At 45.6% G+C, this 25,278-nt stretch overlaps 1 protein-coding gene across 3 annotated transcripts in view; it reads right to left on the bottom strand.

Annotated features, from left to right (window-relative positions):
• Rpn3 (regulatory particle non-ATPase 3) overlaps positions 1–25,278 on the bottom strand; it is a 202,681-nt gene that overhangs the window by 113,134 nt on the left and 64,269 nt on the right. For all 3 annotated transcript variants that reach the window (XM_075893970.1, XM_075893972.1, XM_075893971.1), the window contains exon 6: positions 19,145–19,256. In XM_075893970.1, coding sequence (XP_075750085.1) covers positions 19,145–19,256 — 112 coding nt within the window. The remainder of the gene's footprint in view (positions 1–19,144; positions 19,257–25,278) is intronic.

Below are 25,278 nucleotides of genomic sequence, written 5' to 3' on the forward strand. Positions count from 1 at the left end.
GCTTGTACCAGAGCAAAATCCCCCCTTCCAATTTCTTAGTACGCTGTCCCTCTCATCCGCATTCTGTCTGTGGCAAAGTTCACAAGCTTGACAGCTTCTTCATCTTCTCTTTGATCTTGTGTACTTTTAACATTGTGGACATCGGAATATCGAACATCATCACAATTTCCATCTTGAAAAGGTTGTTGCAGTCAAATTTTTCAACGCCCCTTACTTTCGTTGAGAGCGAAAATGCACAGTGCTGCCAAATTTTGTTGCTGTATCAATTTCAGATTTACGAGAAGTCGATCATTGCCAGGCGCAGTAGAACAAGTGTGAACACTGGACTCGCTTGGCTAGGCTATAGTAGCTTCAATATTTAATAGATGCTAGACTGCCATATCTGTTTGCGACATTCATGGCTTTCGCCCATTTTTGTTTTACTTAAAGGGGGACGTGACAATGAAGTCTATCTTAGTTATTTACTAAGATAAAGTGATGAAATTTGGCATGCTGATGTCATTTGTAGAGCTCATATTATAATGAAATTGGTTTTGAGCTATCTAATGTAGTTACTGAGGTGCAACACTTGACAGACTCTCATCATCATCTCAAAATTATTTAATTAGACATATATTTGTCAAAATTTTTTCATTAAGAAATTCACAAGGGTTACAAGGGCCGATTCTGTGCCGTAATGCTATTCACTACTCCAAGTGAGCACTCGCCACCTAGCGGCTAAAGTTGAAAATGGCACTAACTAACAGAGTCAACCTTAAAAGAATATATGTTATCACACTGCGCGCGTTGAGAAGCAGCCGCATAGTTCTTTTCATCATGCCGCACGAACAAGCCCGAAAAAGAAGAAAATGTTACAGACTGGGGTCTCACCCGGCGCTTCCCCGCTAACGTGGGTTGCACAGACGTCAGGGTTGCGTCGGACCCGGACTCCTATGATAGCATGGCGCAACTTTGGGTGGAGGAAACGATGCTGACAAGTTGGGGAAATGAAAAACAAAGAGGTTTACTGGCACTATTTACAACAATTTACAGCATGAGAGGTTAGAGCTTCACACACCACGAGCGTGGTGAATGAACCGTCAAACCATTGTTCAGAGCAACGCCTAGCGCTTTGCAGCATCATTTTAACCCCTGTCGGGCTCTTCTTCTTTGATTGAAACACCAATCACACATGAGACACCGCCCTCCAGGGCATCAGTCAATAACACACGGTCGCCGAATAGAGGTCGCATCTACTGACGCAATGCTCCTCCAGTCCTAGTTTCACCGAGGAGAGGAGAAATGGAGTCCTTCCCGGAAGAAGTTGGCAGTTGGGTTGCTGCTGCCGTCTTTCACTGCAAGAGCAGCAAGGGATTAGAGACTAATTGCTTGGACACGATCTGCGCAGTCGGTCTGGCTCGCCATCTTACCGAACGAGCCAGCCAGGAGGAAATGCTTGTAGGGACGTTGGCTCACGGACTGTCGAAGTTGCCACATTCTAATCCCTTTTGTTGCTTCCTGCCGCCTGATGCTCGTTGCGAGAGAAGGGCACTGGGGTTCCAGAACATGAGAACGCCATCCGGCTATGCTTCTCCTGGCCAACATGGCGCCCACGAACGCGAATCAACAAAAGTAACGTTCAAAGACCATCGCAGTGTGCCGCAGTGGGTAGCGTCGCGGTGGAAAGACGAAAATTAACGTATTGTTCTACCATTTCCCAAAGGATGCAGATGACACGCAACGAAGAACGGCACAAATCATAAACTAGCGCATTCGAAAGGAGGTGAAAGACACTATAGTAGTTTGTTCTAATCAACACACTCAGGACAACTTAATTCTTCTCTGTGAGTACACTATTACTTAGTGCGTGTGCATTCAATATTCGGGCATCTCTAAGAGCGAAGTATAGCTTCGTTTACACAGGCAAGAGTTTTAGAAAGTTTGATGTGTTACGTGTGTGACTGCATTTTTCCCATTTGCTTGTTTCCTATGCAAGCCTTAGTGCTGCCCATTCTCAAATTAGGCTGCTGTAATCCTTCCTCCTAAACATTTCTGATTACGCATGCATGTATATGCAAACACACATGCACAAAGGTGGCGTGTGCGTGAATGTATTATATGCATATGTATCATGTTTGCGAATTTGTATAGTGCGCAGTGTACGTACATATATCCGCCTTGAATATCAACTACTGCCAACACGAACAAGCGATTCTTTGGGAGCACACGACCTTATTTATAAGAAACCCACTAAATTGGATCCGTGAACGAAAAAAAGGTACACTCCTATTACAATCAAAAGTGTGAGCTGTGTTTTATTAAGATACACTAGCCCAGGCATAGCTCCTTTCTGTAATCAAGCCAACAGCATGCGTAATCAGCTTTTGACAAGACAGCGAAACTCAATGGCATGCATGCGATCGGCAGCACGAGTCTCGCCATAGTTATCTCGAAAACTGTCAAGACCTTGCCTGTAACAGTGTAGCGACACAACGCAAAAGTGCTAGTACCGTTCAGAGAGGCCCGTTACGCAAGTAGTTGCCTCCTTCAACCTTGAGCTCGCTAGATAGGTCCTTGAACTAAGTAAATCTTATGCGGTGCGCTGAAGAGGCCCAATGTTTGCGCACATAGGGCAACCATTTCCACTGTTTCGCCGGTGAAATTCTTTACACCAATGAGAATAAGGCAGTCTGTGGCCAGCACGCTTTTGCTTTAGGCGAAGCAACACGATCTGACGCCACAATCCAGAAAATTCAGCACACTGCCAAGAGAAAGTGTTGTATTTACTCTGTTATGCATAACCATCTTCCTTTTTTCAACGAGTGTTGCCAGCACACGCAGCGTTTTCTGGAGTTGCGAGTTTTAATATTCAAGTAAGCACACAAAAAATTTTTTGAAATGTCCTGGGCATATTGTCTTACTAACAACTTTTACAAAAAGCCAATTATGAAAATATGTATGATGAGCACATATACAGTCGAACACAGATATATCGAACTCGAAGAGAATCGGGAATTAGTTCGATATATGAAAAATACAATATAAAAAAAATAGAGGCCCTGAGCCCTTACTTGTAGCGGATCATTACCTACAATAGGCGAATAAATAATGAAAACTGATTCCGCGCACAAACCACAACGGAATGATTTATTTGTGCGAAAATATGGCTAATTTTGGCCTGCTTCTTTGTTTTTGAAATGTTGAAGGCGCTAGTCTTGATCTTATCAAGGCTGTCTAGGTGCGACAGCCCGGTTACCTTTATGTGGCCAATACAACGGCTAATGATGGCGAACGCTGCTATCACTTCAGCAGCGGAGTATGTGTATGTAGCCAGCGCTTTGTCTGGACGATCCCCCTTGTCACATGAGCTGTCGACCTGAGCATCCTAGGTCCCTGCGACCGCAGCTACTATGTCCTCGTCAGCGAGGCTTGCAACGGCCTGGACATTGCAACCTGCTTCCACGAACTTGTCCGCAAACACTTCATATGGAACTGCTGCCGGGAAGCGGGACAAAAACTCGCGAAACGCGTCCTCTACGAGCTCTTCGTCATTGTCTTCACCAGTTTCCGCAAGTTCCACAGTCTTCAACCCTGCCTTGTGGAAGCAGTTGACCACTGTGTCAGTCTTCAGGCTTCGCCAGGCATTGAAGATCTCTGCAGGAGAAAACTTCACAGAGATTTCCGGGCACTTCATCATCCACTGCCTAGATGTCCTGGCTGCCGGCAGCTTCGTTTTTACCAGAATTGGTTGTGCTAACAATGTTGTAGCACTGCTTAAATCGGTGAGGTCACCGATGTTGTGGGCGAAGTTGTTTCACAGAGTGCAGCGGCAAACCATTTGGCCTTCGCCATCAGCATCGGGCCATCCACCGAAGTGTTCTTTGCACGCACTTCTAAAAATCAGGCATAAAGTGTCTTTTCTACATTCCTGTGGGCCGAAGCACGCATATGACAGGCTCCTGACGTTTGCTGCTTTGCCTTCCTTGCCTTTATATCTGCCTTGTTTTTCAACAAGATACTCAGAGTGAGCGCTCTGTGGTAACCCGAAGTCGTCGGCGATGGTCGAACATTTCTTGCCCGCCTCAACTTGCTAATAGCCTTCAATTTCGTCGTGAAGTCGAAGGTTTTGCAGTTCTTGATGCTGGCCATAGGTCAATAATTCAAGGAGTCTGCAGCGGCTTTGCACACCACGGATGCCAAAGAAAAATGCCAAAGAAAAATGCTGCACATGCAGTGGTACGTAGGCAATGCATCAACATAAGCGACAGAGCGCTCGCGAGGCAATGGCCACCTACGAGGGCAACAGCAAAAGGCACGAGCTGTGGTTGAATGATCAAAACTCCCAAAACAGCAAAAAAAAAAAAAAAAAAAAGTTTTGGGTTTTGGCGGAAATGTGGTGCCGCACGTAAGTTTGCTGGATCTTGCGAGTGCCAAAATGCGCCTTCCAACTCGCGCATGGAGCCGCACTGTCCCAGAAATTGCAGGGGGGGGGGGGGGTCAATCGAGTGTCGAAGCGCACCATTCAGCTCACGCGGAATTCAATATAAACATGTGAATTTCCATATTTCTACAAAAGTGTCTCAAGGGGATAACTGGCGAGTTCAATATACCCAAAAATTTGGTATATATGGATTCGATATAACTGTGTTCGACTATATATGGACAGCCTTACGGCACTCACCAATGTGTCAGAATCTAAGTGCAAAAAAAGGAATGGCTGTATCTTCCTTTGTTGTGAATGGCCCTGGGATGACTGAAAGCAACTGCTCAAAAAATTAAAGCTGGGAAAAAGAAGCTCTAATAAGTTGGAGCTAGAAATTAAAAAATCAACCTCGCTAGAGAGCTGGCTTTATTTTTCATTCGAGAAATGTAGCTTTGTGGCTACCTGGAGCTCTGATCTGTCCTCTTTAGAATGGTGCCAATACGGTGGCACTGTGCCAAGGAAAAGCTGCAGATTTTCATTTTTTAATGCCCAATTTTCAAATAGCTTTTGAGTAAAGCCCACCACTAAAATGCTTTTTTCTCAACTTTTACAACTTCTAATAATCCACCATGATGTAAAACATGGTGTCAGGCATGCAGAAAAAATTAATTAAAAAGTTAAACATATCAATTAAATTTACCATTTCCAGTGCCACATGCCCCCTAAACCAATGTAAGCAAAAAGAATGTTGCAGAAACCTCCTTAGTAATTACCCGCTTCAAACATACCAACAGTTGAAATGTAGTTTCCACGAATCCCCGACTGAGTTTCATGAAGACTAATAGGTTCACGGACCACTTAAGCTGTAGTGATTTGTCTTATGGCTACCAGTTGGTGCGTACCAACTGTGTACCGCAATAACATTTCGTGCCATAAAAGTTAACAGCGCCACTGCACTTGCAGAGGCCACAATACACCGCAAGTGCTTTTCGTCATTTTGATAAGTGAGATCAGATGATCAATTACTCGAACTTTCGCGCAATTGTGGCGATGCCTTTGGGAAAAACAGTTGTCTACCGTTTTGACTTTTACAAATTCCCTGACTTCACCAGCTTTTACATGACGATTAAAAAAAACTTCCATGACTAACATCTGCTTATGGAATTCTGCGCATAGGAAACAAACCCTCGAGAGGAAAAGAAAAAATCAGGTGCTCATATAGAATAGGTAAACATATTTACCATATGAGCTCAGACTGTTCTGAGCGCGTGCAGTAAATATGAAAAAAAAAAAGTAGTACACTTGGCCAAAATAAAACCTCTGAGCCAAGTGGTGAGCAAATTGGCTGCTTGATGTTTGGAAAAACCAGGAAGAAAACTCACGAGCTGAAAGTTTGAAGAAGCCTGGAATAATCTGACATTGCAGCCAAAACGGCTTGGAAACATAGAAATGGTGCTATCTCACGACAACTACGTAAGAGAAAGATGCTGTAGCCTGGCCGATTCCGCCACAGGAATATAATCTAGTTCACTATAACAGCTACCGCCCAGGCCGCTTGATAAATGGACTGCATTAGATTAGACTGACCTGGACTGCTGTATTCACTATTGATTTGCGCCCCATCTAATTTTCACACCTCTAAAATATACTTTTCAACAACAAAAAAAAAAAAAGAATAACTACTACTCGCATATCAAGTGCACTTTGCCTGGACAACGACTAACGACAATGTTGAAAAATCGAAGATGTACAGCGATTTTGTCTTTTTTTTTTTTTTCCTAACGAGCACATTCATGTTGGTGCTTTATTTCTATGGGCCCTGACGCTTGGAGCATAATGGAAGTTCTCAGATGGCTGCAATGAGAACTAGGGGTAGCAATTAAAGAGCTGAAATTAGAAAAATATGTGGTGGCAGGAAAGAATCTGTACGGTCGCTACAACCTCCTCAATTCCATAGACAAATCATGGATGCCAGCATGTTACTTTTGTTTGCATACTTTTCTATGGATAAAGTGCTAAAAAATAATAAGATCAAATAATCAAGGAAACCACAAGCTCAACAAATTGAAATGAGAAATTTAGCTGAAGTTACCAAATGATACTTTTGAAAAGCGAGCTACCAGCAATAAGTACGTAGCTGGGGACGTTTGCAGTTGCATCGCCAGTAATAATACTAATAAGAATGATAACAATAAAAGGCACGACATAGCCTGGCAAGTCTCTGCTGATGGCAGTTCTAGCCAAACCAAAAGGCCTTCAAGTTGGCCGAAATTGTTGCCAAGACAAACATGCGCAAATTTACCTGCATGTGTAATGTTGTGGTTCGAAAGTCAGATAAGCTGAGTGATATATGTCGAAGCAAAAGACGCCAAAGACGCGCTTGTACCAACATGGAAGCTAAGAGATACGTCAGTTTACGTGAAGGACAAGTTGCCGAGCGGAAATTTCCCCAGTCATGTTTACGCTATAGGCTGCCACGATTGTGACAACCAGTACAATGATGAAATCGGTGATTTAAAAAAAAAAAAGTTGAACATGACGTCACGATACAACACAAGGCCTCAAATCCCGTTGCTGAACACATGGAATCTATAGGCCATCAAATTTACTGGTCAAGAGCACGTGTCTTGCCTAAAAAAAAGAAAAGAAGCTAGCATCATGTCGGTCCGTAATCCAAGCACATACTAAACTGCAAATACGCCGCACAGGAGCGATGGGATGCTTCTGACAATGTACTTGCTGTGCTAATGTCGAGTGATACTTAAGCGTACATTGAAAGGGAAAAACAATGACTTTATTTAGATTGACAAACTGCGCTCAGAGAACTCTAATTCCTTACCTATCATAAGAAGAAAATAAAGGCTTACATTTGAATTGTGCACTGAAATCTTCTGCACATGACAACAGACATTTGAAAATAAATTTCTTTTTTTAATTTTCGAGACATTTGCTCGTGGAAATTTTCTGAAACTTCGTATGCTAGATCTAAGATATCTACAGATGGCAATGTACTTCATGTTTACCAATTAGAAGCTACATAAGACACAGTAGACGCCTTCAAAATTCATGACATCACGGCGTTTGGTGTGGGAATCTGAAGGTGGTGTCTTTATCTGCATTGTCTTCTTACACGCTTTCTCGCTTACCAAACGTGTCGCGGTAAAGGTGATGTTCTAGGGATTGTGAAATTACGCTTTACGTTTTGCTGTTCGCTGTAGTCAGCCGAATGAGCAACTTTTTAAACTGTGATCAACGGTAATCCTTATTTTTGTGACGATTGCACAGACTGATGTCAGTTTTATGACCTGGTCAGGTTTTTCAGAAATTCCTCAACTTTTCCAGAAGGGTCCGAATACCCCGACTTTTCCATGTTTTCCCAGGCTTTTCAGGTTGGTAGACACACAGGGTAATCATAAAGGGGAAAAAGCAAACGTGAGATGGTGATCACAGACGACGCACTGGTATAACCCATCGACTATCTGCTTGGGCATGCATGCGGCGTAGCCTCACTTTAAGCCACACTGCATGCTTTAAAAGGCGATTACCTGAATGTACCAGATCACCGATCGCTGCCACCTTGTTGTGCGGGACCGCATTCAAGCGCGCATCGCTTTGCTGGAGAAAGCTCGTCATTGCCACGTTAACCTCACAGGCATTTGCCCCATCTGAAGAGTGGACACATTCTACAGCAAGCAACTCAGCAGTCACAGCGTGTACCGAGTAGGCCAAGCGCTGCACTCAACTAGCCAGTAGACGATTGGCTCCCTGCATGCGACTGCACTGCGTTTCAAAAACATTGTCACTTTTCGCTTAGTGGTGAAAAAAAAAGGGGATTCAGCACTTTGGCAAAAAAAAAATGGCTTTGAGGTGAGCATTTCCGGCAATATTTGCTGTTGCAGAGTAACTAGTCCTTTGCTCGCGGCGATGGTGCCTGTCAGGAGATGCAGATTTGTAGCTGGTGGTTAATGAGTAGTATGTTTAGTGCGTAGTTATGCCGCACTCCCAGCTGGTACATATTGACAAGGTTTCACTGTATAAAGAAGACCAACCAAACGTGCCTACACAGTTGTTGATGAGTATTTAACCGAGTTTGGTTTAACAGGAGTCCACTGTAACGACAAAACACACCTGACTCTTCATCCTCAGCGTGGCATGTCAGATAGCGATGGCTCATTTCACCATTTATACATTGCTGTCAGTGCAGTGGCCGAATATCAAGCACCAGTATGGATAGAAGAGGGCAGTTATGTCTGCATGGGTGCTGCCATGTTAAATTCTGCCCCAGTTTCTGGCAGTTAGTGAAACAGCAATTAAAAGCACACCACATCAATGCAAAGAAGAATAAACATATTTATGCATTTATTTATTTATTACAATACTCCCATGAACATAGTAGCTCTGACACACATAATTGTGACGTAACACATGCCAAAAAAATTGAAATGCTTCAACTCTGCCATTGGTTTATTTTTATTTAATTAAAATACTATCAGTGGGGAGGGGGAGAGGACAATACGAACATCGCCAACTAAAAGCAGCTAACTGAAGCAAAGGTATAACTGCAAGTAGCCAAGTGCACAAAAAAAGCAAAACATAGTACGAAACACACGATTAAATACCTCACAGGGTACCATGAAGACTATTTACAATACGAACTCTGCAAAGAGAAAGCAAATTCTTCAAGAAAGATAGCAGTGGCAACGTCATCAGGCATATTGTACCACTCGTGAATTGTTCTGGGTAAAAAAATCACAGCATATATACAGATGGATGGAAAAACGTTTATTACAGAGAAAAAAAAAAATGAAATAAGGGTTAGAAACAAGTGGGTGAAGCCCCTGGTCCAGGGCTCTACTGGCTTCAGCAGCCCGCCGCGCCTGATCCAGAAGTGCCACTTGGGCCTCCTTTTCCTCACTGGCGAGCAAGGCCTCCCATTGCTCCATCGTGAATTGTTTCACCAAAATCTGAGGTGTATTAATTTTAGCTGGCCTTAACTAAGATTCCCATGTAATGTGAACAAGTGTTGGCTGTGCTCCACACTACGGGCAAGAACCCCCTGTGTGCGGTTGGGTGCATCGCTTGTTTTAAACGCAGGTGTGGATATGTATTCGTCTGCAGGCGGCGCCACTCATGCGCTTCTCATGCGTCAGTATGAGAAGAGCAGTCTGTGGTTCGGTCAACTCATCCGTCTATGCGACTGCCAGTCCATCGTGCTTTTATCCATTCATGTCCACCCGTCCGTGCGTCCGGACGGACAGCGGGACAGGCGCACGAATGGAAGCACGGACGGACTGACAATCACATGAACGAACGCACAGAAGCAAGTACGAAAGAACTAACGGAAGCATCGACGGACGGACAGACAGAAGCATGCACGAAAAGAAGCATGGACGGTTGGACGAAGGGCCGATGGACGGACGCACGGACGGTTGTACAGAGGGCTAACGGACGGTTGGACACGCAGATGAACGAATGGACGCTTCGCCCCACTTATCATCATTCACTTTGGTGTGTATACTCTGTGAAAATCACTAATGCCATCTAGTTACATTATTGAAGTTTAAAGTTTGACGGAAGCCCGTCTAGTTACATTAATTTGAAGGACATATCACACAACGCTATCTCATGAGAAAGTCATAAACTAGGGGTGGCTACATTCTACATACAAAGAAGGGAACGACCTTCGGCCTAAGGAGCTTTGCCCCTAAACCGCCACCGTGAAGTAGTTTGTCCTACATCTTATCTCATTTGAAAGCATGATCAAGATGGGACGAGACGTAATCGAGATTGTGCAAGTAATGATCTTGGTTGATACCAGTGATGTTATGAAATATACTGTGAAGCAATTTCAGCCTTATGTATTGCCTACGCTGCCACAGAGACTCCCACCCCAGGCTTTCCTTTGCACTAAACACACTAAAGTGTGGGGTATCAGTGAATTCTTTCAATCCTTTGAATGTCCCCCTGCGACTAAGGACCCCGGACACAGTCGGCATATTCAAGCAGTGGTCCAACATTGGTTTTATACAAGAATTCTTTTGCGGGAAGAGGTAAGTTTCTTGCATTTCTCCTAAAAAAACTAGAACACTTGAAGCCTTGCCGCCCTGCCGCGGTGGTCTAGTAGCTAATGTACTCCTCTGCTGACCCGCAGGTTGAGAAATCGAGTCCCAGCTTGGCAGACTGCATTTTTGATGGAGGCGAAAATGCTGTAGGCCCCTGTGCTCAGATTTGGGTGCAAGTTAAAGAACCCCGGGTGACTGAAATTTCCAGAGGCCTCCACTATGGCATCTCTCATAACAATATGGTGGTTTTTGGACATTAAGGGGAGATGCGAGTCGAAAAATCGCGTTTTTAGCGAAATTTCTCATATTTCTGATTTTTATTGCATTGTAATCTTCAAACCTTCTTCTTTCATCTGTGAAAATTTCAAAACTAAATTCGAACTGCAAAATGCAAAAAAATGTGTATGAAGGCATCGCGGTGGCTCAAAATTTCCTGAATTTGCGCCGATATTGGCCATCTTTGACTAAGCGCTGCTCCCTGTCGCAGTGCCGCCCGCCATCGCGATCGGTTGGGAAAGTTGCGTCCGACCTTCTTCTTACAGCTCCGACGACCGCCAGTTTCGTACGTGGGCAAAAAAAATAAAAAATGAGGCCTTTTTATCACGTGGTTTGAGCAGTTTGAAACGCGCGGCACCCTAAGCCGCATCGCCATTGGCTACCGAGTCATTGTCAGCTGTGTTGGTGGCGGCCATCGGCATTTGGTCCGTCTGCTTTTCTGCGCGTCTACGCATATTTCCGCGATGACAAGCCCGAAAAAGTGCAACGTGAGACCGCAGAAGTTTCGAACGAAGCACAAGTTCAAGGGAAGGCGGCGTAAAGCGCCCCGAACGACGGCGACGAACGAGAACGCGCCTACGTGTGCTAGGCCTGACGGCGGCATCGACGAGTGCGCGAGCGACAGTGGCTGCGATGAAGGGATTGACGCTGCGCTTTCTTTCGTCAGTGCTTCGGAAAAGAAGCTCGGCTTCTTCGAAAAAGACGAAAGACAGCGTGATGAGGTTTGTGCAACGACAGTTTTGTGCGACACCCTCTTGCTGACGGCACTTGTGGCAGGTGCGGCATGCCCTGCTTGCGGTATTCAAAAACTTGCCGTATTCAAAAACTTGCTGTTCGGGAGCCGGCAGAAAAGCGCAAGGGACTTTCGTCGCTCCTCGAACTTCATTGCGAAAACAGCGAATGCTCAGCGACTGTTCTTTCGTGCTCTTTCGTGTTACGGCTGACGGCAGCAGCCGAGTGAGCCAACGGTACGACAGTGGGAGCTCCAGAGATAGTTTCGCTGTAAATGTGAAGGCGGTGGTGGCTGCACGCGCTGTCGGCATTGGGCATAAGCAATTGTCGAGATTTTGCTCCATTATTGGACTCCCAAAGCCAATGCACCACCGAGGATTTTTTTTCAATAGCAAAGAAGGTGCACACCGCTGCCATGGCAGCTGTGAGTGAAAACTTTCGCCGATCCAGAGAGTTGACGAAAGAAGTAGCAGGCGAAACTGATGTGGCTGTTATGTTCGACGGCACTTGGCAGAAGAGAGGCCACAAAAGCCACAACGGGATTGGCGCAGTTATCTCCTTAGATACTGGCCTCTGCTTAGACTTCGAGGTCATATCAAATTACTGCCTGACATGCAGTAGGCACAAGGATATGGGCCCAGACGAGGAAGTGTGGCAGGCATTCCATGGCCCAGTCTGTGAAAAAAATGCAGACTGTTCCTCCCATGCTATGGAAACGGAGGCTGCAATGCGCATTTGGCAGAGAACATTGACCTATGACTCCCCACTGCATTTCATGACATTCTTGAGTGACGGTGACAGCAAAGCATATAGTGTAGTTGCAGAGACAAACGTCTATGGCGCTGTCAATATAGAAAAAGAAGACTGCACTAATTATGTGGCCAAGAGACTTGGCACCGCGCTACAGAAGCTGCATGTGCCATTACCACGAGGGCAGAAAATGAAAGAGCCAGCCATTCAGAAGCTCCAAACATACTATCAGATTGCCATAACAAGCAACAGGGGGAGTGTACGGGATATGTACACTGGAGTATGGGCTTCGTACTTTCACTCATGCTCTACTGACAATGCTGGCAGCCACAAGTTTTGCCCTGCAGGAACAGAGTCGTGGTGCAAACATCAACGTGCTGAAGCACTTGGTGAACCTGCACCACGCCACACACCTCTCCTGACAAAAGCACAGGGATTGGCTGTTTTGCCCATTCATAAGTGGCTAACGGATGAGAAGCTCCTTGCTCGATGCATCAAAGGGAAAACCCAGAACGCATCGGAATCCCTGAACAGCAAAATTTGGCTACTTTGCCCCAAGACTAAGTTTGTCTCCCGAACGGTTGTCGAGACTGCCGCAGCTATGGCAATCCTGTGGTTCAACAAGGGTTATGCTACTTTCGAGCACATCCTAGAAGAGCTCAACATACTGCCATCTAGAGATTTAGTTACTTTCAGTGATTCCCGTGATGCGAGGCGCATCAAAAGAATGTCCGAGCGTCTGACAGCAGAAGCAAGGGCCCACCGTCGTCGTGGAGTGAAAAGGGCACGGCTAGAAGAGAGTGCTCGCAAGGACCGTGAGGGCACAACCTATGCTGCAGGACAGTTCTAGTAACTTGCAGTGCTTTTCAAAGTTCTGTTGAACATTATGGCCAAAGATTATGCATTTCTAACAACTCTGTGATAAAAAAAAAAAGGTTTCAAACTTTCAAATGCGTTTTTCTCCTTTTGCAGTTTTGTGTGATCTGTGCTTCTTATACACGCTAGTTTGTATACTTAGAATTGTCATACCTCTATTAAATTTTGCACATAGCATGGTGAAGGCCCATAGAGTGCAAGTATCTATTCAGATTGTCAGTGCTGCTTGATTATGTTTTTCAAAAATTACATAACATTGAAAGCCCTTGGCAACTAGAGCCATAGTAAATTTTTCTATTTTATTATTGTATTTCACCTTTTTACACACAAAATTTATATAGTTTTTTGCACTCTACAGTTCCAAAGGATCATAGTCAGCTATATCTGCATGCTTTATCTCAAATTTTTATAGGTCAGAATTGTTGCATAACAATGGCCATAATTTTGCAGTATCTGACCTGCAGAGAGAAAACCAAGCAATCTACATGAAAATAAATGACATATTTGAAAAGAAGAGAAAAAATTCTATTAGCATGCCAATTTGTGTTAAATTCAGACTCTTATTAAAAAAAATCATTTTTCGAGTAGCATCTCCCCTTAAACCACACATACCAATCAATTAATCAATAAATGACTGAAGAGCCTTGCACATAACATAATCAATCTGGCGACGCCAGGATAATTCTCTGGTGAAGTAAACACCACGATACTTGTAGTAAAACACCTTTGCCAGTATTAAGGGGGACACGGGGATCAGATCGTGAGAATTGCGAAGAAAATCGATTTTTGGAAATCACTCATTTCGGCATCTGCAGTGCCTATTCTATTCAGTACGAAATCGATTTGGCTGAAAACCAACACCAAATGCCCGAAAAAAAATAAGTTTGTCAGCGCGATCGGCGAGAAAGAGGCTCAAAATCGCACAAAAACACCGATGTTCACAAAGCAAGTGTTCATCTCTCGCGCCACCGATCGCCAGCATCTTGGTATCCTTCGGAACGTCCATGCTTTGCCTACCCGCTTTCACGAATTCCAAACATCACCGTCAAAGAAGAAACGCGCAAAAAGCAAAAAAAAAAGCACGTGGTTATACGGGCAATCCGAGGGCAGTTTTATGAAACGGGACCTCCGATTGGCTGTCATGCTGCAAGGAGGCTCCCCATTGGGTGCTGTCACGACATAAGAGGAGGATTGATTGATATGTGGGGTTTAACGTCCCAAAACCACTATATGATTATGAGAGACGCCGTAGTGGAGGGCTCCGGAAATTTAGACCACCTGGGGTTCTTTAACGTGCACCCAAATCTGAGCACACGGGCCTACAACATTTCCGCCTCCATCGGAAATGCGACATAAGAGGAGGAGCCGCCGCGGTCGTCTGCATCAAAAAACCAAGTTTCGTGCACGTTTTTTTATTTGTTGCACGCAGGCCGTTATGGAATCACGCTCGTTCAAAAAGAAGTTTTCGACGACTCATGCGTTTGGAAAACGAAAACGGAAGCCTCCTACGGCGAAAAAAAGGCGGCGGTTAGCGGGAGCAGCGGAATATCCAACGACTGTTCTAAATTCAAGGGAACACAGGAATGACATGCCAAGTTGCCTTGTACCGCGTCACCCCAAGAACCCAGCGGTGAATCCAACAGTCGCACTGTGACAACATCAATAATGCCGTCGTTTGGTGATCGTCACGGAACACGGTCAACGAAGGACGCATCCAATGCTTCCCCGACTACAACGACTCTCGACGCGTAGGCGCTCGCCCGCGTAGCCGACATGAAATCGTCGACTACCGTTTAGATAAAAGGTCGCCGTCAAAGTCTGCAAAAGTGCGCCCGTTATCTACGAGCAATCTTCGTTTGTCGACAAGCTTCGACGTGAAGGATGATTCAGTGTGCGATCACTTCAAGTTGCTCAACGCCGTCGACCGCACGCCAAAATGAAATCGCTGACAGCCACTGGTATCAAAGGTCGCCGTCGTCGACAAAGCCTGCGGAAGCGCACCTTTTATCAGGGAGCGTTGCGTGTCGACAAGCTTTGACGGGAACTTTGATTCACCGTGTGCCAGTGGTTCGAAAAGTTACGCAAGGTCAACTGATCATCGCACCATTCAGGCGCACTTAGAGACTCGCTACGTGTCAGCGGGAGCGATGGAGGCGCAAGCATCGAGCCTTCGCGACTCTGTTCGCGCAGTGTCCGCCACTCCGCGAAAGCTGTCTCTGGTGGGCCAGCAAGGTGAAAAAGAAATTTCCGGGACACCTGGAGATGAATTTGTACTCATGCAAGCTGTTGCTATCAACGCAATGCTGGCTGACACTCTCTGCCCGAAATGCCAAAAACATTCTCTGGGCGTGAATTTTGAGACAAGGCTGGGTCTGGCAGTGAAAATGGCACTGTCATGCAGTACTTGTGGCAGCATATCATCCCACTGGTCTTCTCAAAGGATGGATGACTCCAGAGTGTTCGATGTGAACATTCGCTCAATGCAAGCTATACTAACAATTGGCAAGGGACAGACTGCTCTGAATGACTTGAGGGCCACCATGAACGTTTCTCATCGCGGCTTACATCATAAAACCTACCAAGGTCATTTGAAAAGGTTATTCAAGCCTGCAGCTCAGGCGGCTTCAGACAACGTATTTGCACATGCTGTTCGTGCTGTCAAAAGAGTGTACACAGAGATGGACGTTGGTTTAAAAATGTCACTGTTGTTCACGACGGCGCCTGGATGACACATGGTCATCGATCACATAATGGAGTTGGCTGCATAACCAAGTTCCACACGGGGCTTGTGCTCGACAGAGTTGTTTTATCTAATTTCTGCGTCGTATGCGATCTAGGACCAGCAGAGGATAACCCTGTGTATCCCCAGTGGAGGCAGCACCATGAGTGCCAAAAAAACCGCTGGATCTGGTTGGATGAAGGTGGAGGCCGCGCTGCAGCTTTTTGGCCGCTCATTGGCCAAGAATGGTCTAAGGTACTGCAGTGTGATCTGTGATGGAGACAGCAGAGTTTTTCAGGCATTGAGTGAGGAGCAGCCCTATGGATTTATACAAATAACTAAGGAGGACTGTATAAATCATGTGAAGAAGAGAATGGGCACAGCGCTCCGCACTATTGTGAGCAAGGCAAGAAAAGGGGAGCCACTAGGTGGAAAAAGAAGCCTCAGACAAGACCTCATCAAGAGGCTTACCAATTATTATGGAATAGCGCTCCACAACAACAGCAACGATGTGGCGGCAATGCACAATGCCGTGATGGCGACGTACCACCATGTCACATCCACAGATGAGAGTCCTCACGATGAGCTATGCCCCCCTGTTCCTACGAGCTGCTGTACACACCGAGTTGCAGAGGCACAAGGACATGCACAACGAGCCCACAAGTACAAGCTTTCCAGCAGAGTTGCCACTGTGCTGTTGCCAGTGTATGAACGTCTTGCTTACACACAGCTGCTTGAGCGGTGTAAAGGAGGAAAGACACAGAATGCAGCCGAGAGCTTGCACTCTGTGATTTCGTCTCTACTATCCAAGGACCAACATGCCTCCCTTTTTGCTGTAGAGACAGCGGTAAACGAGGCAGTAATGAAATATAATTCAGGATGCGCGCGCATGTACTCGGAAACGTGTGTTACATTGGGTGTGCGTCCTGGTTCCATAGCCCTTTAGAGGGCTCAAGAATAAGACTGCCTGCGTCTAAAAAAAGCACGTAAAAGTGAAGAAACCAAGGGACAGAGGTCCAAGAAGATGCCTCTTCGCAGTGATGCGAAAGACTATAGCACTGGGGCATTTTAATAACGGTGCAGCATTTGCAAAACACTTTAAAAGCCATTTTCTGTGATTTTTTTTTTTTTTGTTGACCTCCTTGCTCGTGGAAAGCATTGCCCGACTATGGCCAGACCGATTTTCATTCTGTTTGTTTTATTGTAACTCATAAACTTTGTCATAACTGAAGGCTGTCTTCAAATATTAGTTTAGGCTTACATTTTTTTTTCAAATTTCACAAATACTGAAAGGCAGGACTTCATGAAGCACATGCATATGCAAATAATGTTCAGCAGAATATTCTTAGGGCATTAAAAAAAAAAATCTGGCACTGTCTTTGGCTACAAGCAATATGTACACACATATTAAATGTTATTCCAGCACTTAAGCAAGTTTCCTCGCTGTGCCAGACTCTCCACGAGCGACAAACTTAAGAATTTTTTATAAAGTGAGAACCAGTACAAATATCTTTATGAAAATTTGCATTCATCTCTTTAATGTGGTTTTTAGTGTGTATACCAAATTTCATGAACCTAGGCCAAGAAACAAAAAAGTTACAAACAATACCCACATCTCCCCTTAATAGTGTAACTAAATCAGCACAGAATATTTCTTTCCATATAAACAAAGTTTTTCACTTTAAGGTCCATGTGCCACGTATTAGACCAGGTGCTAATCAAATTCGCATCGTTTTGCAGTGCAGTGGGATCATCTATGATACGAGCGACTCTGTATAATACACAGTCATGTGTGAACATTCGAAGTCTGAAGGACTAACACAACAGATGTCATTCATGTAGATAACAAAAAGAAGCGGCCCCAGCACCGATTCTTGTGGCACACCTGAAGTACCGCATTTACTCGCGTAGTGATTGCACTTAATGATCCCACCTCTAAACTTTGTCGTCTAAATTCGACTCCCCCCCCCCCCGCGTAATGATCGCACCCTGAACTTGCCGCATCGACATGTCATGTGCCAATTCTAGCTGAACGCGCCTATCATTGTTTCTGTGATCTGAAAGCGGTCATCACTATGCTAATGCCGTGAATTTCCTGATTTAAATGAAAGCATTTCTTATTTATATGGAAGAAACTGTTTTGATCCGAGTGACGTACTCACAACCTCCATAACTGACGAAAAAAAGAAAAAAAAATGCAGTGGCTTCGCTCCAGGAAGTGCTTCGCTCCATCAGCCGCCATGTTTGTTTTGACATCCCGCACTGTTACAGCGGCGGCCGCCTGTTGGTTGACCTGTGTTCATCCCACAGCAGTCTTTTTTTTTTTTCCTGTGACCACGTTTTTTTTTTTGTGTGTGCTTTGCGATCGTCTGTTGAAGCTCTTTCACCGTGGGGCAGTATGCGAGCTTTACTGCCGCGTAGACTACGCGCTATAGCACGGCAATTGCGCTGCCGGCAGACATTTCGGCATCGACGAAATCCGGATTCGATATTGGAAAAAACAGCGCGACCTGCCCATGGCTACTAACAGCACGCGATGGGCTTTCTGCGGACCCAAATCTGGCAAGTTCCCTGACATTGAAAAGGCAGTCCTCGAATACGTGAAGGACATGCACAAGGACGGTTATGCAGTGTCATTAGACATAATACAGACGCAGGCGTGCACAGTTTCCTGGAGGCTGGGAATAGCCACAAAGGCCTTCCGGGTCTGTTCCGGCTGGATGACACGCTTCATGCAGCAGATTGAACTGCCGCTGGCATTTCCAACGCGCTCGACGGAACGGAAGATGACCCTCTGTGGGACAGTGAAGACACTGCCGGTTCTGACAAGGAATCGTGTGGCGACGACACTGACGCCAGAGATACTACGGAGTCTGAATGAATGTTGGGGGGTCAAAGAGGTAGAAAAATAAAAGGGCAGTGTGCCATGCATGTAGCTCCTGCGTAATGTGTGCATTTTATTACAAAGGTAAGCCTTAATTTACTTTTATTTTTTGTTATGTTTATGAAAGCTATCGTAAGAATTCTGATTAGCAACTTTTTTGCGCTTCCGGTGTTCAGAATATTTTTTCACGGAAAATTTACCTCGCGTAATGATCGCATCCCGGTTGGAGTCAATTTCTTAGAAAAAAAAATTGCGATGATTATGCTAATATATACGGTAACGTCCACTTTATCGCACTGCATTCCATTTAAAAGGTAATTATTATAGAACTATGCTTTGCTGTGCAAACACATGGCTTGATTACACCCTGTAGTCTTGGTAGCGCAAAGGTAGGGTATGAGAACTGAATTGTGCCAAATGATAGCATCTGGGACGACACTCACCTGTTCGTAGAGGTTGTAGTGGAGATAGTTGCGGAGCAGACAGTTGACCAGCACTGCTTGTCCTTCGTAGTCACTGCGCAAGGTGGCTGTGCGCAACCGGCTGTGCAGGAAGCTGCAAAGGCAAGCCATCAGGGCAGAAGGAAGCATTCGCATGAACAAAACAATATTATAGTAGTATTGTGATGGACAATCTCCGCTGATTTTGCTGTCCCTGTCTAGCCTCGGCTATGTATATAGTTATGGGGAAGATTTATTCACCGAAAGCGGGTCTTGCTAACGGCTTAAAGAGCGCACAGTCATGCAGGCCAACGGGGAAAACTCGAGAGTCCAACCCACAACAACCACATTGTCGTCTTCCTCCTTTTGGGTGCCATTTCAGCTGTGCCGGAGCGACAGTTCCATACACGTTTCAATATGTATGTAAATGTATATGAAAAAGGCACAGCAAAAAGTAAATCGCAAGAAAAAATTTCATGGCACACAACTGGGGGATTCAAACCAGCAACCTCTCGCGCAAAAACGCACTGCATTAGACCACTGAGCCAAACCCCATGTATGCACCAGCACAACATAACTTATTTATAGAAAACATTTACCGCTGGTAGTATGCAGATCTCAGAGGAGCTTGAGCGTGCTTTCTATGACACGACCATGGCTGCTGGATAAAAAAAGCTGACCCTTCACGTGCCAAAATTGATGGCACTTCGTGCTTCAATGTGGTTGACAGAGAATTTGTGCATGTCGGTGTGCTTTTTCATGTGCTTTCTGGTGATTTTTTGTGTGTCATTGTATGTGTTGGGAAGTTTGCCCTGTGTCTCCTGTGATCAAGTACGATTCTATAGTGTGCACGTTTGTGGCAGACGGTTTTTTAGTGGTGTGACACCGCGAAGCTGATATGTGCCGCTAAGCAGCTTGAACGTGAAAAAAAGACACTACAATGAAGCACAACGTATTCACCTGCGATCTACAGTTCCAAGAAGCGTATTGGGATGTGTATTATTTCTAATGGGGCACTCATTTTTATCACAAATGAGCGCGGATGCGCGCCGCCGCCTCCAGACGACAGCATTACATCACCCTGCCAAACGATCACTTCATGGACGCGTGCAATCAAAGAAAACAAGCATAAAAAAGCACACAGGACATGTCCTTACTCTCTACACATGCGACAGCCGACAGATGAGGAGGAAGCCGACAGTTTTCGCAGACAAATCAACGAGACGAAACCCTTTCCCCTGGCCCTGGTACGTACGTGCTAGGCGCAGTACAATTACTTGGAATGTTTGCGAAGCCGGGAAAGATCCAAGCTAGAGGTACCCGAGGGTAGGACAAGCGGTGAAAATCAGCCAAGAAGTTATGATGTTGGAGCGGTGTGAGTGAGTCGTGTAGTGCAGTCAGTCGATGTTGAAGAATCGAGTTATGACGCTGCTGCAGTACTTTGTTGAAAAGTGTTGCCGAGGCGATGACCAGCGCTGGGATTCGTTTCAGTGTTTCGTTGAAAAGAAATTTTCTGCACACATTGTGGAATTCTGGAGTTCACGCTGTGGGGGTGCTGACACCCCCTGTAAAGTTGTCTGTGCCGCCGGTTGTCTGCCGGGGTCTCGCACGGTGAGTCAAGCGTTGGCGACGCGGCCTTTTGTGAGCTCTTGGGTTTGCTATGTTGCTACGTGCTGAGTAATATTGTGTAAGGATGTCTTAGCGGGTTGATCACGATTGATGTTGTATAATTCGGCTGACGATATCGTCAATCAAAAAGCAGGTAAATAAATGTGTATCGTTGGGTTTGTTCCGACCGCATGTGCTCTGTCCGTTCACTCCAAGAGCGTGGTGGTGGCGCTCGTCAATTCGAGACCCAACACTGGCTGCCCAACGTGGAGCTCTTGGAGCATCGAACAACAGTTTTCGCGGTTCGGTACAAGCTTTTGTTAGAGCCGAGGTAGAGTGGGCCTAGGGGGACTTCTTTGCTAGCGTCGGCGGTGTGCTCTGTTGAGAAGCAAGGATATCTGTATTTGTGACGTGTTTGAACCTGTCGGCACTCGAGCTTTTATTTTTTTCTGCTCGAAAGTGCTTTTGTTGTTGTTGTGGTTGGTTTTTAAGAACGTTCTACTTGAGTACGGGAGCCATGTGGTCTGCATCCTAGGGTGAGCAAGGCTTAGAGCACGAGGATTGTAGGCCGAGCCCGAAGCGAGTGAGTACGGAAGCCTCGAGGGTGGTCCCATTTTCTGTAAAGAGCTTCTTCTATCTCTTTGGACTTGGAGTCGGGCGTTGTTGCTGTCTGGTATTGCGGCTCGACGCCGGGGCGTCGTCACACCGTCCGGGACGGTGGACGCCGATTGCTCGGTAAGCTGCTGTGGGCGGCGAGTGAAAAGGCCACTTTACAGAGTGGATGTCTCCTTTCGGCTGCCTCTTCTGCGCCTAGACTGGGTGCAGGGTGGATGCTGGTTGTTGTCGAGCGACTCATTCAGCCTAAGGTTCTGCACAGCCGCTTGTCGCACGTGGCACAACTAGGCGGATCGTGGCGTGGAGGTGTTGTACTTTGCTTCCCTTACTTTTTTTTTTCATCTTGTGATGCACGAGTTTAGAAAAAGTGATTTTTGTTTTATTTTGATGGGCGTCTCGGCCACCACCGATGTATTAGCTAGCAGTACTGACCACCGTACCATGCGAGCGAGGAGCCCGAAGCTCCCTTCTTTTTGGCCTACTGCATTGTTCTTTCGAGTGTTTTGAAAAGTACGCAGCGGGAGTGATGTAACCCGCGGCTGGCTGTCTTCTGCACATCGTCAGCGCCGCTGTCCTCGAATGCGGTTGAGACATCGGGCGATGGACATGCCTGGGACCTGCGCAACTGCCTGCAGTTTGGCGCACTCATGAGTACTGGTTGCAACCGGAAGACATGTCGGCGCGAGTGACGATCATCGCCCCGATGGCAACGTTGCTGTAGCAAAACCGGTACTGAGGTGAAGTCGTCGAGCCGGACAGTGCAGCAGTGTCGACCAGCATGCGGTGTCGTGATACACGGACATTATGAAGGGACATGTGTTGTCATTTTTGTTGGAGCTTATGTAGCTGATTTCTTTGTTTTTCGAGATATAATTTGAATTAAGGTTGTGGGAATGTGGGGGTGCTGACACCCCCTGTGGAGTTGTTTGCGCCGCGTGGAGCCCGTGCCTCACACAGAAGCCGTATTTCGGGGGTGAAAGCTATTGAGCGATAGGTAGCGTGTTTGCGAGCGGTGATCACCACTATCATCATCATGGTTGGTAGAGTGGTAGCGGCGGCGGTGACCCCTGGCGGAAGGGAAGCCTTGGTAGCGGGTGAGAGTTGAGCGAGTCTCTTTTGATGTGGGGTGGTGGCGCGGGCGGTTGTCTATCGCGGTGGGTCTGCCGTGGACGGCATCGCGGTGGGCGGCATCAGGGGGGCGTGAACTGCATCGAATATTGCGTAAGGATGTCTTAGCGTGTTGATCACGATTGGTGTTATAATTATCGGACTGGCGATATCGTCATTCTAAATTAGTTAAGGGGGGACATGGATCTTTAAAATTTTTTTTCTGTATTTGGCTCAATCTTGACCAAACCTCACCATCTTGGACAGTTTTTCATGCTGATTTCAAACATGTAATTGTTTCTGAAATAGCTTCAGTGGATAAAAAGATATTAACATCTGTAATTTAATTAATTATGCACTTCATTAGGGGCTTTTTGGCAACTTAATCAAGCCAGATCCAAAAAATAAATGCATAGCCCCAATGCAGAGGGCTTTCTGTATGGGGTGATGCTATTTTTATTAATTTTTAGGCATTATATAGATAGGAAAACAGACCAGCACTTACAATGGATATTATGTTCAATTTTCACTCATTACTATCCATAATTGTAATTAACAGTATGCTTCTAGAGTAATCAAAATAGCATCACCCCATAGGTAATGTTATTACAAATAAAATGATACCAAGTTTGTCATTCTCAATCAACAGTAACATATAAGAAAAACCCCTAAGGTTTAGTGTGGTGCACAAAAACATCGAACTAAGAAAAACGCATTTAAAGTTTCTAATAACTGTAACTTTTGCTAAAGTGAAGCTAGAGCAATAAAAATGGCACCGTGCTCTCTCAGCCGACCGAACGATCGGCTGAGAGAGCACGCGAACAATGTTAAAAACGGGAAAGATGGTTTTCTTGCCCAGCACTGCACTAAGTGCAAGTGTGTTCCCCTCTTCGAGGAAACAGCAACGTTGTACAAACACAGAGATGTAAGCACCCGGGTCATTGTCGAGGCTGCGCAGATGGCACGCGAACAGGTGCCTTGTGTTAGCAAGCCCTCGGTGGCTTAGTCCGAGAAGGAATGCAGGTTCCTCGAAGGATTCGGTGCGGGCAGGTAGCTTTACCTTTCTGGTTCGGTTTCTTCTAGGTTTTTCTTTGCCGTTTTTCAGTGCCTTTGTATTTGTGTTGTTTGTTTTTGGTTTTTCTTACTCATGTTTTGCTCTTGTGCCATGGTCACTGTCTCCTCTATATATTTTCGTGCTCTGAGCAATAAACTCAGTTGGAAGTTAACGCTCGTGTCTTTCGTGTCCTTCTTGTCTCTGTGGCGTTTTGTTCTCGCGCTATAACTATCGTCATGCCATACCAACTAGCCCAAGCTGCCACACTTCTAAGCCATTTTGACAGCCCGCAAAACGCGCACAAAGGAACCAGCTTCAAAACAAGCCCAAGATGGCGCCGATCCGCCGGCTGCTTCTGTTTCTGTTTTGCGGGTTGTTTTGCGACTCCCATGATGGTTTGAAAATAGAGTTTAACCTATTTTTTTATCGAATTTAGCGTTAATAATTTGAGGAGAGGTGCTTATAGGTTCAGAGATTCGAAAAATGGGTTTTTCTCAAAATCGATTTTTTGGCTATTTTTTACTTTTCTAAGACCCGCGTCCCCCCTTAAATACATGTGTGTATCGTTTGGTTTGTTCCGACCGTGTCTACTGTGTCCTTTTACTCCAAGAGCGGGGCAAGCACTCGCTCACCATTTCGAGACCCCACAAGGCATGTGGTGATTGTTTGGGGTCACTAAGTACTCTTGTGCAGTTTATGATGCGTGAGATTGCATTTGTAGCATGGTAAGTTAGTTTCACTTGTTTCAAATACCTTCTAAATGATTTTGTGAGTTGTAATTGGTAACTGCCGAGTGTGCAAGTTTGTCTGACGCCTTTGCTAGGAATACATATTTTGTTTGTGTCGCAAACTCTTGCTTTTCATCTAAGTCTTTGGAGCGCGACCGACGTTATTGCACTGAAAGAACCTCCACTTATATTATGTGTGCTTTGGCGGCGCGCATCAGTGTGCCGATACGTCAGCCCTTGGAATATGCCTGGCGATTTCCTCCCCATGAACGGAATCAGTGGCGCTTTTTATTTAGGTGAGTCAAACGGGCAGCATTTATGGAGAGTATTCAGGCCTATACTCCCTGAATGATTTGCCCTCCGAGGGCAAACTGTTCACATATGTGCTGTAATAATAACGATTCAGAATCAAGCCTGTGATGTGCAGCTACGAAATGCGAGTAAAAGCGTTTCTCGAGGGAAAAGTAGTGGCGCTAGAGTGGGCGCGATGTGAACTAGGCCCGTCCTGCCACTTCAGCAGTACGCAACAGGCTGCACCTTGTTTTTTAACCAGCAGCAGTGACAATGCTTCTACATTTTCTTTTAATTTGATAACTGCCCTTGAGGCACGCATGAAAAAGTGGCCCCCTTTTCTACCCGCTCACCATGTGGAACGAAGAAAAAAAAGAACACTGCACACTTTGCGACAGAGGCCATCGTGTGGTAGGAGACGCAGAAGAGGCAATCCACCCACTGTAGTTCAAATTAAAAGTATGTATATATGAGTGTTGGGTTCTGCATTGTCGGCTCTTGCAGTGCATTGTGAAAAGGTTCTGCATTGTTGGCACTTGCAGTGCATTGTGCAAACAACACAAAGGTTCTCACAATTGTGAGAGCAGTTAGTTCATACTTGTCTGTTGTATTTTTGTGTGTTCTTTTTGAGCGTCCTCCTTTGTGCTTTTGCGGGAAGCTGCAAGTATAGGGGGTATGCAGTGGATGTCATCCGCGAGGACTGCTAGCGTGGGGGTCTCCATTTTGGCGGTTCA

This window comes from Rhipicephalus microplus, chromosome 4 (assembly GCF_043290135.1).
Source record: "Rhipicephalus microplus isolate Deutch F79 chromosome 4, USDA_Rmic, whole genome shotgun sequence".
NCBI classification, from domain to species: Eukaryota; Metazoa; Arthropoda; class Arachnida; order Ixodida; family Ixodidae; genus Rhipicephalus; species Rhipicephalus microplus.